The 13,923-nt window shown below is 38.3% G+C and overlaps 1 protein-coding gene and 1 long non-coding RNA gene across 9 annotated transcripts in view; one reads left to right on the forward strand and one right to left on the reverse strand.

Annotated features, from left to right (window-relative positions):
* LOC114237727 (uncharacterized) overlaps positions 1–13,923 on the forward strand; it is a 140,351-nt gene that overhangs the window by 51,745 nt on the left and 74,683 nt on the right. For all 4 annotated transcript variants that reach the window (XR_009007791.1, XR_009007792.1, XR_009007790.1 and 1 more), the window contains exon 4: positions 9,625–9,798. This is a non-coding gene — a long non-coding RNA (uncharacterized LOC114237727). The remainder of the gene's footprint in view (positions 1–9,624; positions 9,799–13,923) is intronic.
* HEATR5A (HEAT repeat containing 5A) overlaps positions 1–13,923 on the reverse strand; it is a 118,704-nt gene that overhangs the window by 1,663 nt on the left and 103,118 nt on the right. For 4 of the 5 annotated variants that reach the window (XM_007180689.3, XM_028166007.2, XM_007180688.3 and 1 more), the window contains 7 exons: positions 13,670–13,918; positions 11,640–11,767; positions 9,635–9,782; positions 8,505–8,777; positions 6,631–6,855; positions 1,484–1,638; positions 135–348 (listed from right to left, as the gene is read on the reverse strand). In XM_007180689.3, the coding sequence (XP_007180751.2) occupies positions 135–348; positions 1,484–1,638; positions 6,631–6,855; positions 8,505–8,777; positions 9,635–9,782; positions 11,640–11,767; positions 13,670–13,918 (1,392 nt within the window). The remainder of the gene's footprint in view (positions 1–134; positions 349–1,483; positions 1,639–6,630; positions 6,856–8,504; positions 8,778–9,634; positions 9,783–11,639; positions 11,768–13,669; positions 13,919–13,923) is intronic. The other variant, XM_007180690.3, reaches the window with a different exon arrangement.

The following is a 13,923-nucleotide window of genomic DNA, read 5'->3' on the forward strand; positions in this document are numbered from 1 at the left end:
ATAAACACCTGCCTTTCCACGAGTGTGAAAATATAATGTTAAGTGACTAATGGGATGTGTTACATTTTAAATAACGTTAAATTTCTGATTTTGGACAGACTCTGATTTAGCGTGCATTTAGTGCTAGCACTTACGATGCTGTTCCTCAGCAATGGCGACCAGTGCTTCCAAGACCTTTATGCCTTCTTGAAAGATCTGAAGCTCAGTAGTGTCTTCAGGTTTTCTTTTGTCTATTTCCTGCAGTTTTTCCACGATAGAGGCTACTAAAGAGTAAATGTATGGGTAGGAAACAGCTGGATTCGGATACTGAAAAATGGAAAGTAGGAGCTGATAGGTCTTGATTTGTACCTAATCAGAAAAAAGACAAAAATCATATAAACTGTAAATATAAATTTACACTTATATTAAAATGTAAGTTTTAATGTAAATTTTTAAAGTAAATTTAAAAATGTAAATGAAAAAAAATTTAAAGCCTCCCCTCCCACACTTAAATTTATTTTATTTCTAATTTATCTTTAATTTTGGAAGTCCAAGCACTAACAGGTATTCAAACTTGCATGCTAACAGTGGTTGTGACAGCTTGGAATGGGAATAAAGTGGTTAATTTTTCTTCTTTTGACTAGTTCCCATTTCCCCCCTCATTTGTCTCTCTATAATGTAAAAAATCAAACAAACACACAAACTTGAAAAATATTTTGGAGATACTGGAAAATGTTTTATATGAAAATCACATATATTTGATGCTATGAAGGTTTTAAGGAACCATGTCTGGACCATATTAATTATGTGTTGTCACATACTGGAGGCACCACTTTGAGACTGCTACATAAAGCTCCTGTTAGGCTAGAGGAAACAAAGAGGACAGAAGAACTAAAGGAGATGACTACACATCAAATATATAAACCATCCTTTATTCAATTCATTGTGATATCTGAATGATTATTTTTTTCTGAGAGAAAATCTGGTTCCTAAATTTTAGGAGTCTATTTGTGATCATGTGCTACAAACTTATTTTGTACCACATAACAGCATAGGAAATCAATTTAGCAAATAAAAGGGCCAGAAAGGAATGGGATTAATTTGTATGTGCTGTTTTTGAAATAAGTCCCATTATTTTACAGTCATATACTGAAGGCACATGCTAGAGTCTTCCTTTCCGTTTTTTTTTTGAAAGGAAATCCACTGAAGTTCTAGGGATATATCAATTTTAAGATGCCCCTGTTTCAAATTTAGTTTTTTTTTAAATTTTTTAAAAAACATTTTCTTTATCTTTCTCCAACTAACTACATTCCATCCTCAGGGCCAAAAAACAAGACCATTATTATTTGACTTTGTCAACCCAAGAACATGAATTAATCCAAACCTAAAAATAAAAAATTTCAGTCTGGTACTTTCTGTTGGAATCAACAAAATCATAAGGAAAAGTTTTGCAAAAGCCTAAACATGTTCCTATTACAAACATCTATCTTCTAAAGACACTTACCATAGGATCTTTTATCTCAAGAGTAGCCTTAAATTTCTCAATACAGCGCTTCTGAAGGCATGGGATCGTAGTTACTTCTGGACTGGTAGACAAAGTAAATACTGTGACAGCAGTAAGCAGACTGACTTCATCAAGTTCTTGGCGTGTTCCAGCTACTAAAAAGAAATAATCTATGAGAAACAGATCCCAACACTTGTCATATTTACTGTTTTATACAGCTGTGAAGCTGTCTCTAGTTTGGTAGTAATTTCTTTTGTGTACCTAAAGATTACAGACAGTAATACTGACTGACTGACTAAGAATCCTGGCAGATGCTGTAGCTTTAGAATATGCATTTTAAGTAATTCTAGAGTCAAGAATTACCAAAGAAATTATAATCTTCACAAGTAAAGACATCAGTAAATACTTATATACATTTACTAGGAATATGCATTAACTAGTTGTGTGACCTTGGATATTTAACCCCGTCTTCAGTTTTCTCATCTGTAAAATGAAAGTAACAGTACTTAAATTTATAAGGTTATGAGGATTAAATGAGTTAATCCTCGCAAAGCATTCAGAATAGCATGTTGCACATAATGCTCAATATAAATTAGCTATTATATTATTATTTTTATTGTGGAGAAATACAGAAATGCTTGGACAGTTGTTTTTTCTTTGTTAAGTTTAAAGTATTCATATTTTGATAATACATGTGTCAAGCGAAAATAACTTAGCACTTTGTTTGCTACATATACCATTTCTTAACAGTACAGAAAAATTTGAAAATATCTGTGTGTGCCACAATCATTTAAAGGAATTTTCTACTGGATGTAATTTACTTAATTTCCCAAAGTCATACTCTCATTAAATAATTTTAATGAACCTGTTGTGGAAAATCAATGTTATTTGAAAAGGAAAAGGTGTGGCAAATTCAGCTTATTAAATTGTGTAAGAATGGATTGCTACTTATGAAAAAAATTACATATATATGTAGAAGGGTTGGTAACATTCACTCATCAAATACTTAAGAAACATTTTCTATGTGCCAGCACTCTTTTTGGCACTGAGAATACAATTTACAGAGAAGATACAGAATATACCAAGAAGTAAATAAAGGATTTCAGCTAGTCACAAGGTCTATGAATACAAAAAAATACATTAAGAGATAATAGAAAGCAACCCAGGAGTTGCTACATTGGGTGGTCAGAGAAAGGTTTGAGGAAATTAGTGTTTGAGCTGACACCTGAGACACAGCAGCAATGACAGCAAAATACTATGGATGGGTAGGATTTATTTTATAAAAATAATTTGAATAATTTTGAGGTAAAATAGGTGCATGGTTAACATTTAGAATTATGACAGTATTATTATAAGCACTTTGTATTTAATCCTCATTAGAATCATGAGGTAGGTACACTTATTTCCCCCATTTTATGGATGAGAAACTGAGGAATGGAAATTCAGTCATTTGCCCAAATCACACAGTTAGTAAGGCATTCAGTTTGATTCCAGAAAGCATACTGTTAACCATGATGCCATAGTGCTTCACATACAGCCAAGTTATTCTTAGTCATTTATAGCAACTTGAAACTACAACAGCTACTCTGTTTAGTAAAAATGTCTTTTTATTCTCCGTAAGATAAAGCTCTCCTGGGTTCCTCTTCCCATTTCTTCTAAAATTCCCTTATACCCATTCTCTTTTACCTACAATAGATGCAAGGTTCCCTTAGCATTAAGCCCCATGGAGAGGCCTATGTGGTAAGGAACTGAGGCCTCCTGCTAACTAACAGCCAGTGAGAGACTGAGGCCTCTTACCAACAGCCATGAGCGAGTCCCCTTGGAAATGGGGTCTTTAGCTGTGACCCTGGACAACATCTTAACAGTAACCTCATGAGAGACCCCAAGACAGAACCACCCAGCTATGCTGCTCCCCAATTCCTGACCCTCAAAAACTGTCAGGTAACAAATGTTTGTTGTTTGAAGTCACTAAGTTTTGGAGCAATTTGTTATGTAGCAAATGTTTCCCCTATCATGATCAGCTCCTTCCTTAATTCTTCTCAGTAGCTGGTCCAAATCCTCAACGTCCTAACCTCATTCTCTGACAGACAACAGAAAACCATCTCTGTGTGTGTGTGTGTGTGTGTGTGATGAAAGAGGCAAGCTCATCATAACTCAACCTAACAACTTACGCCTATTACTTTCCATCCTTACCTCCTTTTCCTCCCTCACACTGGCAGAGGTTCATCCTTCTAAATGTGCTGTGAATTTTTTTCCTTTCTGCCTAGAAAAGGGATGCTGCTTCCCTCCCTAATAGTTCCAACTCCAACCCCATTTCCACCTTTTTTTTTTCCCCATAAGTATGAACTCATACTAGAGCCTCATGTAAAAAAAAAGAAAAGAAAATTCCTTGACCCTGTATCTTCCTTCAGCTTTCTCGTCTCCCTGTCGAGGGGAGCCTGTACTTGATCCTTCCCCTCCCTTACTCCTCTCTCGTACCTCAACGCTGTGAGCGTGATCTCCACAGTGTATTTTGCACTGCTGACCACTCTCGAGTCATTAAAACTCTCTTTTCTTTAGCTTCTGTTTCTGCATTACATTCGGAATCTCCTCCCATCTTGTTGCATAAACCCAAGTTAGGTGATTTCAACCATCCCACTGACAACTCCCAAACACATGCAGTCTAAAACCATCTCTAGCCAGACTTTCTTGAAGCCCAGACCGCTTCATATTTCTTCCCACTTGATTATCCTGTAGGCATTTCAAAATAAACTCACTATCTTCCCCTGAAAACCCTCACTTTGGTATTTCTGTTAAGGGCACCATGAACGCTCAACTCACCTTACCCCTTTCAACTCCTAAACCAAACTATCAGTAAATTCTGTTAATACTTGCTTAACATTTTGGTTTTCATTATTTCATTCCTTGTTATCGTTGCTGCTACTATCTTGTCTCCAACAGTCTTGCTTTTTTCTCTATACTGCTGCCGGAGTGAGTCTTTAGAAATGCAAATCCCATCACTTTACTCCTGTTTTAAGAACACATGCCTATTAAAGGCAGCCCAAATTACCAATCATGCCAAACCTTCCATCATCTGGCCCCACTCACCATCCCAACTTCCATCTCTTTACTAATCACCGTTCACCACCCTCTTACTCTGTCCCCTCAAACCCACATTCTCTTGTTGCTCTACTTGCCGCCCCCAAATGTACCATGCTATTTAGGTCTCCTGGTCTTAGATCAAAATGTTGCGCGAGAATCCTTTTCTGTGATGTCCACGTGGAGAATGGAGAATGCTTTCTAATCCTTTAAGAAACAGACTGTTTTGAGAAGACTCTTGGGGTAGCTACAGAGGTGTACCATTGGGCTCCCCTTCGTGAGGGCAGGTGCTGCCCAGCTGTGAGGCATGTGGTCAGCTGTTAGCTCCTCAGGGTTGGCCTCAGCCCCCGAGTTTGCTTGACTGAGATCACAGTCTTCAGGGGGCAACCACACCTGAGGGAGCGCAGACACTGTTGTCCTGTGGGAGGCACTGACAGGCAATATTCAGAGCTGCCCAGCAGGCGTGCTGAGCTTTGCTGGATGCTCGGATTGCAGCTTGCCTTCTTTTGCCCAAGACTGCTTTCCCCATTCCCCTTCACAGATGTCGTTCCTTAATAAGCCTCTTGCTCCCCAAACTCCATCTCAGCATGAGCTTCCGGAGAACCCTACTGTGACACTCTGCCTGATTCACTCAAACAGAGCTGACTACTCTTAACTTTTTGCCAGTTGTCTTTTTTTTTTAAGGCTTTTTTTTTTTTTTTGATGTGGACCAATTTTAAAGTCTTTATTGAATCTGTTACAATATTGCTTCTGTTTTATGTTTCGGTGTTTTGGCCACGAGGCATGTGGGATCTTAGCTTCCCGACCAGGGATCCAACCCATACCCCCTGCACTGGAAAGCGAAGTCTTAACCACTGGACTGCCAGGGAAGTCCCTATCTCCTTTTTTTAATACTAGAAAGGCAGTGATAAATAAGACATTACTGTTGCCTTCAAGGAGCTCCTATGGTATTAATCATACCTTACGGCACTAGCCTCCCCTAGACTCCCAACTCTGGGCACAAAGTGGGTGGTCAATAAATGCTGAATTCAACTGAAACCTTTTTACCATACAAAATAGAATATGGTGAATTGTGACACTGATAAACAAAACAAAGAAGGCAGGGATAGGGACTTCCCTGGTGGTCCAGTGGTTAAGAATCCATCTCCCATGCAAGGGATGTGGGTTCGATCCCTGGTCGGGGAACTAAGATCCCACATGCCACGGAGCAACTAAGCCTGCGCGCTGTAGAGCCCGTGAGCCACGACTAGAGAGCCCTGCACGCTGCAACTACTGAGCCCACACGCTCTGGAGCCTGTGCACCACAATTAGAGGGAAACCCACACACCGCAACAAAAGATCCCGTGTGCCACAACTAAGACCTGATGCAGCCAAATAAATAAATAAATATTTTTTTTTAAAAAAGGAGGTAATTTATAATAGGTCTAAACACTTTTTACAATTACCATGACATAATGTTGAAAATAAGACCTACTCAACAATAACAAAGGGGAAAACTAAGTTTAATGGATATTGAACATAATACTAGCTATCATTTATAGATATATGCCAGGTAAAAAGTGAGATGCTTTTCACATATTATGTTATTGCTCTGTCTCCTGCAACACAATCTCCTCATTTTGTTAATGAGAAAACTAAGGCTCAGAGAAGTTGGATAACTTGTCTAGTCACTTAGCTAGTAGGTGCTGGAGGGACAGATCAGTCTTGTATTATATTTATAATGTATACCTTATGCAGTTTTCAGTACATTGTGCATATTAAAAAAGTTCTGTCAGCTAGACATGGATGATACTGTATTTTAAAATTAACATACTATTACATCTGAAGGTCTCTCACTGTCAACATACAGGCTGCCAGTAATTTAATTGCATTAACGTTAAAGATACTAAAATGAGACCATAGATATTTTCTATCTACGATACATATCCTCTAAACAAGTATGTAGTGAATTGTGGTCTCCTTTAGGTGAGACTGCCAAACATGATCAAGTAAATAGCTTATTCTCAAAAAACTGTCCCTCTTGCTTTTTAAAACAAACTGAACAACTGCTTCCAAAGAGCCTAAATTACCTGGATCCCAACAGTCAAGAACTGTTGTTAAAGCACTTTGGAGAAGGTCAGTCCAAGCAGTATGGCTCTTTTCTGCTCGGGCCATGGGAGAAGATAATATTCCTTTCAGAGCCTGCAGGGAAGCTGCAACTGTTGAAGATAGCTGGCCCCCAGGTAACTTCACAGCAGTTTCTCTGAGGACTCCAATTGTGAGGTACAGTATAGTAGGGAGGATTGAGATGCTTCCTGTAATGTTTTTAAAAAACACTATTTCAGTCTATATACAGTTCCTCAAAGGAAATCACCAAATGAGTTAGATAATGTCAAAGATTTCTAGCTTTTAAGATTATTCTCCATTAGGGATTATAACTGTTAAGATAATTTAAATAACTTTAAGATTTTAAAGGTTGGATTAAATTTTGGTTATAATTGGAGATGTTATTTAAAGTACATCACAGTACCATTATCCATTGCTGTGTTATTTTGTTTTACTTGGTAGTTGACAAACATTGAATTTATTTTTACTTTTTAGTGTGGTAAAATATATGTAACAAAAAATTTACCATTTTAATCATTTTTAATAGCTCAGTGGCATTAAGTACATTCACAATGTTGTGCAACCACTATCACTATCCATTTGGCTTTATTTTATATTAAACCCTTTTGAAGCAATTTGTAGTGAATCACTCAGTACAAAATATTAAAGTTTCCATGGCCACTAAGTGGTTAAAAAGTCACTTTGTTTAAAGTGAAAGGGAAGAGACTAAAGCTAAAATAGTCAATCAATTTTCCCAGAGGCTATCAATAAAACTCATATCGTATATTTTTGCCCCCAATCCTCTGCTGGTCACTTTTTCTGCTACTATTGGTATAAGACAGTGTGTGAGAACAAGGAATACAGGTTTAAAGTCAAACTGAAGCTTAAAGTCATGTTACAAATAAGACAGCATGTAAGTTGGTCAAGACACATTTAAGCAGAAATATGCTTACCAATTAAGAAGTATCTATTAAATACTGAGTGCCTATTATGTACTAGAGGGTACAAAATTTCACTGGAAACAAGACATATGTCTGTATATATATTTATCTTCTCCTTCTATAATAATCAATTACATATACCTCTATATGACACATAAAAACTACATATCTACATATGGAAGCTACACACACACACACACACACACACACACACACACACACACACACACACACACACACACACACACACACACAAAACAAACCAAAAAAAAAGAAAAAGAAAAACAAAACAAAACAAAACTCAATATGAGCCAGAGTTTTTAGGGAAGCCTTCACAGATGAGGACAGGGCTGGAGTTGAACTTGAAAGGAAGGCAAAATTTTACAGAGGAGAGAAGGGGTGGGGTCATTTCAGATCAAGTAACACCACTGACAATAGTACAGAACAGGGATATGCATGAAGCCTCCTGGGTTTAAGGTTCACACAGAAGGAACCAGGAGGCAGATGTACTCTGCAGAGCCTTACACACTATATTAAAAGCATGGAGCTGATTCAGAAGAGAACTGGATGTGACGAGAAGCTTCTGCTGTCACTGAGGCAGGGGAAGTCCATTAGATACTGTATACCAAAAAATGCCCAAGAGCTAGTAATTGCCATCGATGGGTTTACAATATTCTCAACCACGGAAGAGACCATCTATGGAGAGTACAAGCTGTCTCTATATTTACTTTCACCCTTTTAGTAAAACAGATTACTAGAATGTAATGTTAACCGTAGAGGATTAAAGACCATACGCAAAGCTTTGGGGGTCAGCATTTGTGTAATGAGGAAAAGATAAGCAACCATCACCTCCATTATCTATCAAAACCATTTCTCTCCTTCCAAGTCAAGTAAAGCAATCAAACACCACAACATACCTTCAGGAGAGCACACTGCAGGAAGTTCAGAGAGGATAACTAATGCAGCGGAAACCAACCTACTGCCATCTTCTGACAGCATCTGTGGCTTTGTAGCTTTTACTCCTGGGCTACCTGTCAATTTAGGATTTAGCTCTGGGAGCTGTCTAACTAGAATGCATACACACAATTCCAGTGTTGCAAAGACCAAAGATTTCCCAGGCACAAGTCCTCCTGTGTCCTTTCCCTCTCCAAATTCTGGCAAGGTTTCCTTTTCAGCAGCCCCATCATCAACTAAAAGACAAAAAGAACAATGTTGAATAAATGCTTCAGGTTTGTTTTGCTTCTGGTAGATGGCAATTTAGTTCATTTCTGTTGTAGGTAACAGATTTAAATGGGTTAAGTCTTGGGTCTTAAAGAATGAAAGAGAAAGTTATGGAGGTAAAAGTAGTTGTCTTTATTTGGACTTCTTATTGCAACGGATCAAAAGAAATCCTCGGTGACCTTCTCAGCCTTAAAATATTGTTTGGTTAACTCCTTGCTGTTAAGGTGTGAACCTGATAGCTAGAGCTCCAGCACTGACCTTACCACCTTAATACTGGTAGTGGCTGGACAGAAAGATAGGAACTGAGGTCCCTGATGTCTTTAAGAAGCTGCCATCTCAGCCCAGGACTGCCAACTTCTGGACTTCTTTTAGATAAGAGAATAAGTCCTTGTGTTTAAAATCTACTGTTATATTGGATTTTCTGTTATATGCAGTCAAATGTAATCTTAAGTGATAAACTCACCAATACCAAATTTGACTTGTAAATGAACAATTTAATCACTTTGCAAAACTTAAGTCATTAAAGAATTGTCAGTAATTCTTTCCATGTACATTCGTAAACACTTAAACGTAGGTACTCAATCAGTATAAAGATTTTTTTTCCTTCCAGGGCTGTTAAAATTCTAATTTTCCCAAGGAATAGTAGTTTAGCTACTGACAACATCCAAGCTAACATGTAGAGGTGCATGAGAAGATTTGAAGCCATACCTAGAGATGTTTCATTTGTACTATACACAATAGATTCTCAGAACGACACAGACACATAAGCAGTACTTTAAAAAATAATGATGCCGTGTGATTAATTTGGCATTATAGGAACATTCACCTTCTGCACTTCGTCTTTTCTCCTTCACGTGTTCTTGAGCTGCACAGATAACCTGCCTTACCACTTCAAGAGAAGCCAGCTGAATGGAAGGTGATTCTCGGGTCAAAATTACTCGATGTAGTACATTCAACAACTCGATACCCAAGTCCTATCACAGAAAACAGGTGAGACTATATGGAAAATTACATACTTAAAAAAAAAATACCAATGTTAAATGCCATGACAAAATTCAGAGAAAGAGAATATAACAATGGTCCACAAAAAATAAAGGTGTTAGGGCAATGAAGTTATGTAACACTTGCTCCACTTTAAACCAACTCCAGGTTGGTTTTTGTCCAATCTTGTGGGAGATGGCACTATGACAAAAGATCATTTTCAAAAAAAAAAAAAAAAAAAAAAAAAAAAAAAAAAAAGATCATTTTCACACAGGTCCTAAAGTGGGAAAACAAAAAAGGAGATTTCTAAAACAAGATGAAAAATGTGGCTAAAAGTATATAAGGACTGCCATGTAGATTCCTAGATTTAGAAAACTAAGGTTTTCTAGTACTAATAAAGAATGATGGTGAAGTATGACATTAAAAGTGGGTAAGGGGCTTCCCTGGTGGCGCAGTGGTTGAGAATCTGCCTGCCAATGAAGGGCACGCGGGTTCGAGCCCTGGTCTGGGAAGATCCCACATGCCGCGGAGCAACTCGGCCCGTGAGCCACAATTGCTGAGCCTGCGCGTCTGGAGCCTGTGCTCCGCAACAAGAGAGGCCGCGATAGTGAGAGGCCCGCGCACCGCGATGAAGAGTGGCCCCCGCTTGCCACAACTAAAGAAAGCCCTCGCACAGAAACCAAAGCCATACATACATACATACATACATAAATAAAAAGAATGTAAGCAGACAAGAATAGCATTAAAAAAAATTAAAAAAAAAAAAAAAAAAGTGGGTAAGTTATTAAGCACAGAATGAATATCTCTCTAAAGAATAAAATACATTGGACAAATACTATTTCATTTTCCCCTTTTCTTTTCTATTGGTTACTCTGGTGGCTTTCTTTCATCTTTGAAAATAACAGTAAAACTGCCATTATGATACTTGTTTTAACATACAGAATAAACAAGCAGAAAAAGTTTAAAATTTATTCAAGTACAATCCAAGTCAGGCAGGAGCCTGATTAATACTTTAAACCTAATAAACGATAGTAGTAATAAGTTAAATAACTGTCTGTATAGAAAAGAAATCATACCATCCATTTTTCTTAACATCCAAGAGTCAATTTAATATACAGTTCAATATACTGGTAGTACCTGATGCTAAGGGTGCCTGCCCAATACAGAGTTGCTCTTGGGAAAGCAGTTGAAGGAAGTGCCATTCTTTGTACAGTGATTTTTATTTTTATTTTTTAACATCTCTATTGGAGTACAATTGCTTTACAATGGTGTGTTAGTTTCTGCTGTATCACAAAGCGAATCAGCTGTGTACAGTGATCTTTTAACCATGGTCACAACTGGGTCTGGTATTAGTGTCTGACTCCACCTACAGACTAGCCAGTCGTCTCTTAGAAAGACTTGGATAGAGAACTCAGCCAAGAGGAATACTACGTAACTGACAATAACTACGTGAACCAAGAAGAAACTCTCTCAGGGAAACGGGGTATAAGATACAGGTATATACGAAGAGCAGGGTGCACTGAAGCGGAAAGAGACAACGACAGTATGATATAGAACCTTCCCATCATGGCAGAAAGTTCACACGAAGAGCTGCTACACGGAGTGGTTGGCTGGTGGCAGCAGAAATAAGCGCGGCAGAAGCAGAGACAGAAAGTGGCAGAAAGAGGCATGACTGCTCCTGGCTCAGCACAGTTGCTGATGCCATTTCAGTTCTGAGGCCTAGCTGTGCAGTTTTTTAGTTTCCTTTTTACTTCTCCGTGTTTACTGCCTATTCACTGTAGTAACCTGGACATGTTTCTGTTCCTGTTCCTTGAAATGTACAGAAGCCAAACAAAAAAACGAGAAATCACCTGATCACTGCCAATTTTAGATCTGGGCCAAGGAACATCTAGAAGGGCCTGTAACGCATGTAAACAAGCAGTAATGCTTTCCATGGTTGCATCTGAACGTAAGGAACACAGAAATTCCACACTGATTCCTGTAGAAAGCAGAAAAAGAGAACGAGGCTTCTTTGAGATTCTTAGTTTATGAAGTTAAATAATTTTCTATTTTGATAAGATATACAAATAAACCTAGCAAAAAGGTAATGCAAATAAACCACAATGAATTTAAGACTAACCAATTAAGTGATAAGGCAATCTCTTAATAGTTTGTTTTTATCAACATGTACACAAATAATAATCTCAATTAGGCTTGCACACTACTGCAAAAATTACAATAAAACTGCACCAGAGAATTTAACATGTGGAGTTTCGTAACTTTATTTTGACTAAAATTTATTGAGTGATTACCACGTATCAGGCATTGCACTTTAAGTATATATCATTTCACTCTCGCACTATCTGAGGAAGTAGGTACTATTATTACCACTCCTTTTAAGCACATAGAGCTTAAGTAGTTTGCTAAAGGTCCATTACAAGGGGGCACACCAAGAATTTGAACTGAGGTAATTGTACTGCACAGCTTATGCCCTGCCAATCTTCATTATATAAAAGTTCATTTTTATCTTTTAAAATTTTTTTATTTTAAAAAAATATTTATTTATTTATTTGGCTGCACTGGGTCTTCATTGCCTCATGCGGGATCTTCGTTGCAGCATGCAAACTCTTAGTTGCGGCACGTGGGACCTAGTTCCCTGACCGAACTAGGGACCGGACCCGGGCCCCCTGCATTGGGATCGCCAAGTCTTAGCCACTGGACCACCAGGGAAGTCCTAAAAGTCTGCTTTTAAAAAGCTCTCATCTCAAGGCAAGCGAAAACAAAATTTTAACATACCCAAGGATATAAAACATCCGGTCATGTTTGGCCTGGTAAGGAATAACAGAAGCTCTATGAACCATAAACCTTACTTAATTTAATCACTTGCCTTTATAACTCTCACATGTCATTTAAATCAATAACTTATTTACAGGTAATGATCTAATAAGTTGTTTCCTCAGAACAAGGTAAGTATGAAAAACATTTATTCTAGAAACTCACTGTACCTAGAAAGATACTTCACTTTAAAAATGAAGTCCCAGGAAAGCCAAAAAATGGGTTAAAGTTCATAAATGTAAAAATCGCACTTATCTTTGACCTTAAATATTTGCTTGCAATTGTGTACCTGTGAGTATACTTTCTTTTTTTTTTTTAAATAAATCTATTTATTTTTACTTATTTATTATTTTTGGCTGTGTTCGGTCTTTGTTGCTGTGTGCGGGCTTTCTCTAGTTGCAGCGAGCGGGGGTCACTCTTCATTGCGATGCGTGGGCTTCTCATTGCGGTGGCTTCTCTTGTTGCAGAGCACAGGCTCTAGAGCGTGCGGGCTTCAGTAGATGTGGCGCATGGGCTCGGTAGTTGTGGCTCGTGGGCTCTAGAGCGCAGGCTCAGTAGTTGTGGCTCACGGGCTTAGTTGCTCCGCGGCATGTGGGATCTTCCCGGACCAGGGCTTGAACCCGTGTCCCCTGCATTGGCAGGCGGACTCTTAACCACTGTGCCACCAGGGAAGCCCCGAGTATACTTTCTTGAACCTTGCAATCCTTAAGAATGGGGAGGGGGACACAACTCAGTATATTGTTATTTTTTATATACTGAGAAATTCAGAACATATGTAGACCCTACGCGGGTCTTTTAAAAAGCATGTGGAAAGAACTAGGCTTCTTTTGCAAATTTTACATACATTCAACTCGATGCTAAAGCCAGCCTGTAATGGCATTCTAGACTTAATATAATGAAATTTGCAATTTTATAAGATGTATACAAGCTTACTCACTTGTATACATCAAGGCTATCACTAATGCCTAATAAAGAATGAAGTAATAGCCACCAAGAGCTGATAGGCAGGGGGCACAATTCAAGAAAAACTCTGTAGTGTCAGAAGCTAGTAAGGTCTTTTACTGACCTAAAATAAGATGGAATCTCTCAGTGTAGACATCCTCAGGGGACTTTACTGGAGCCCCAGATGATGACCCCTGACACATGGAAGTTGGTGTTACAGGCCTTGAGAGATTAGGTGCTCCCTCATCTGGGTCAGCAACAACAAAGCCTGTGCTTGTAAGCCACAGTGCTGTAGCATGGAGGATAAACGCCCAGGAGTTGTAATAATGCGATTTTGCGTTTTCACTAGTCTCTGCTGTGTAGAAAGCACCACCTACA

Source organism: Balaenoptera acutorostrata, chromosome 3 (genome assembly GCF_949987535.1).
Source record: "Balaenoptera acutorostrata chromosome 3, mBalAcu1.1, whole genome shotgun sequence".
In the NCBI taxonomy this organism is placed as follows: domain Eukaryota; kingdom Metazoa; phylum Chordata; class Mammalia; order Artiodactyla; family Balaenopteridae; genus Balaenoptera; species Balaenoptera acutorostrata.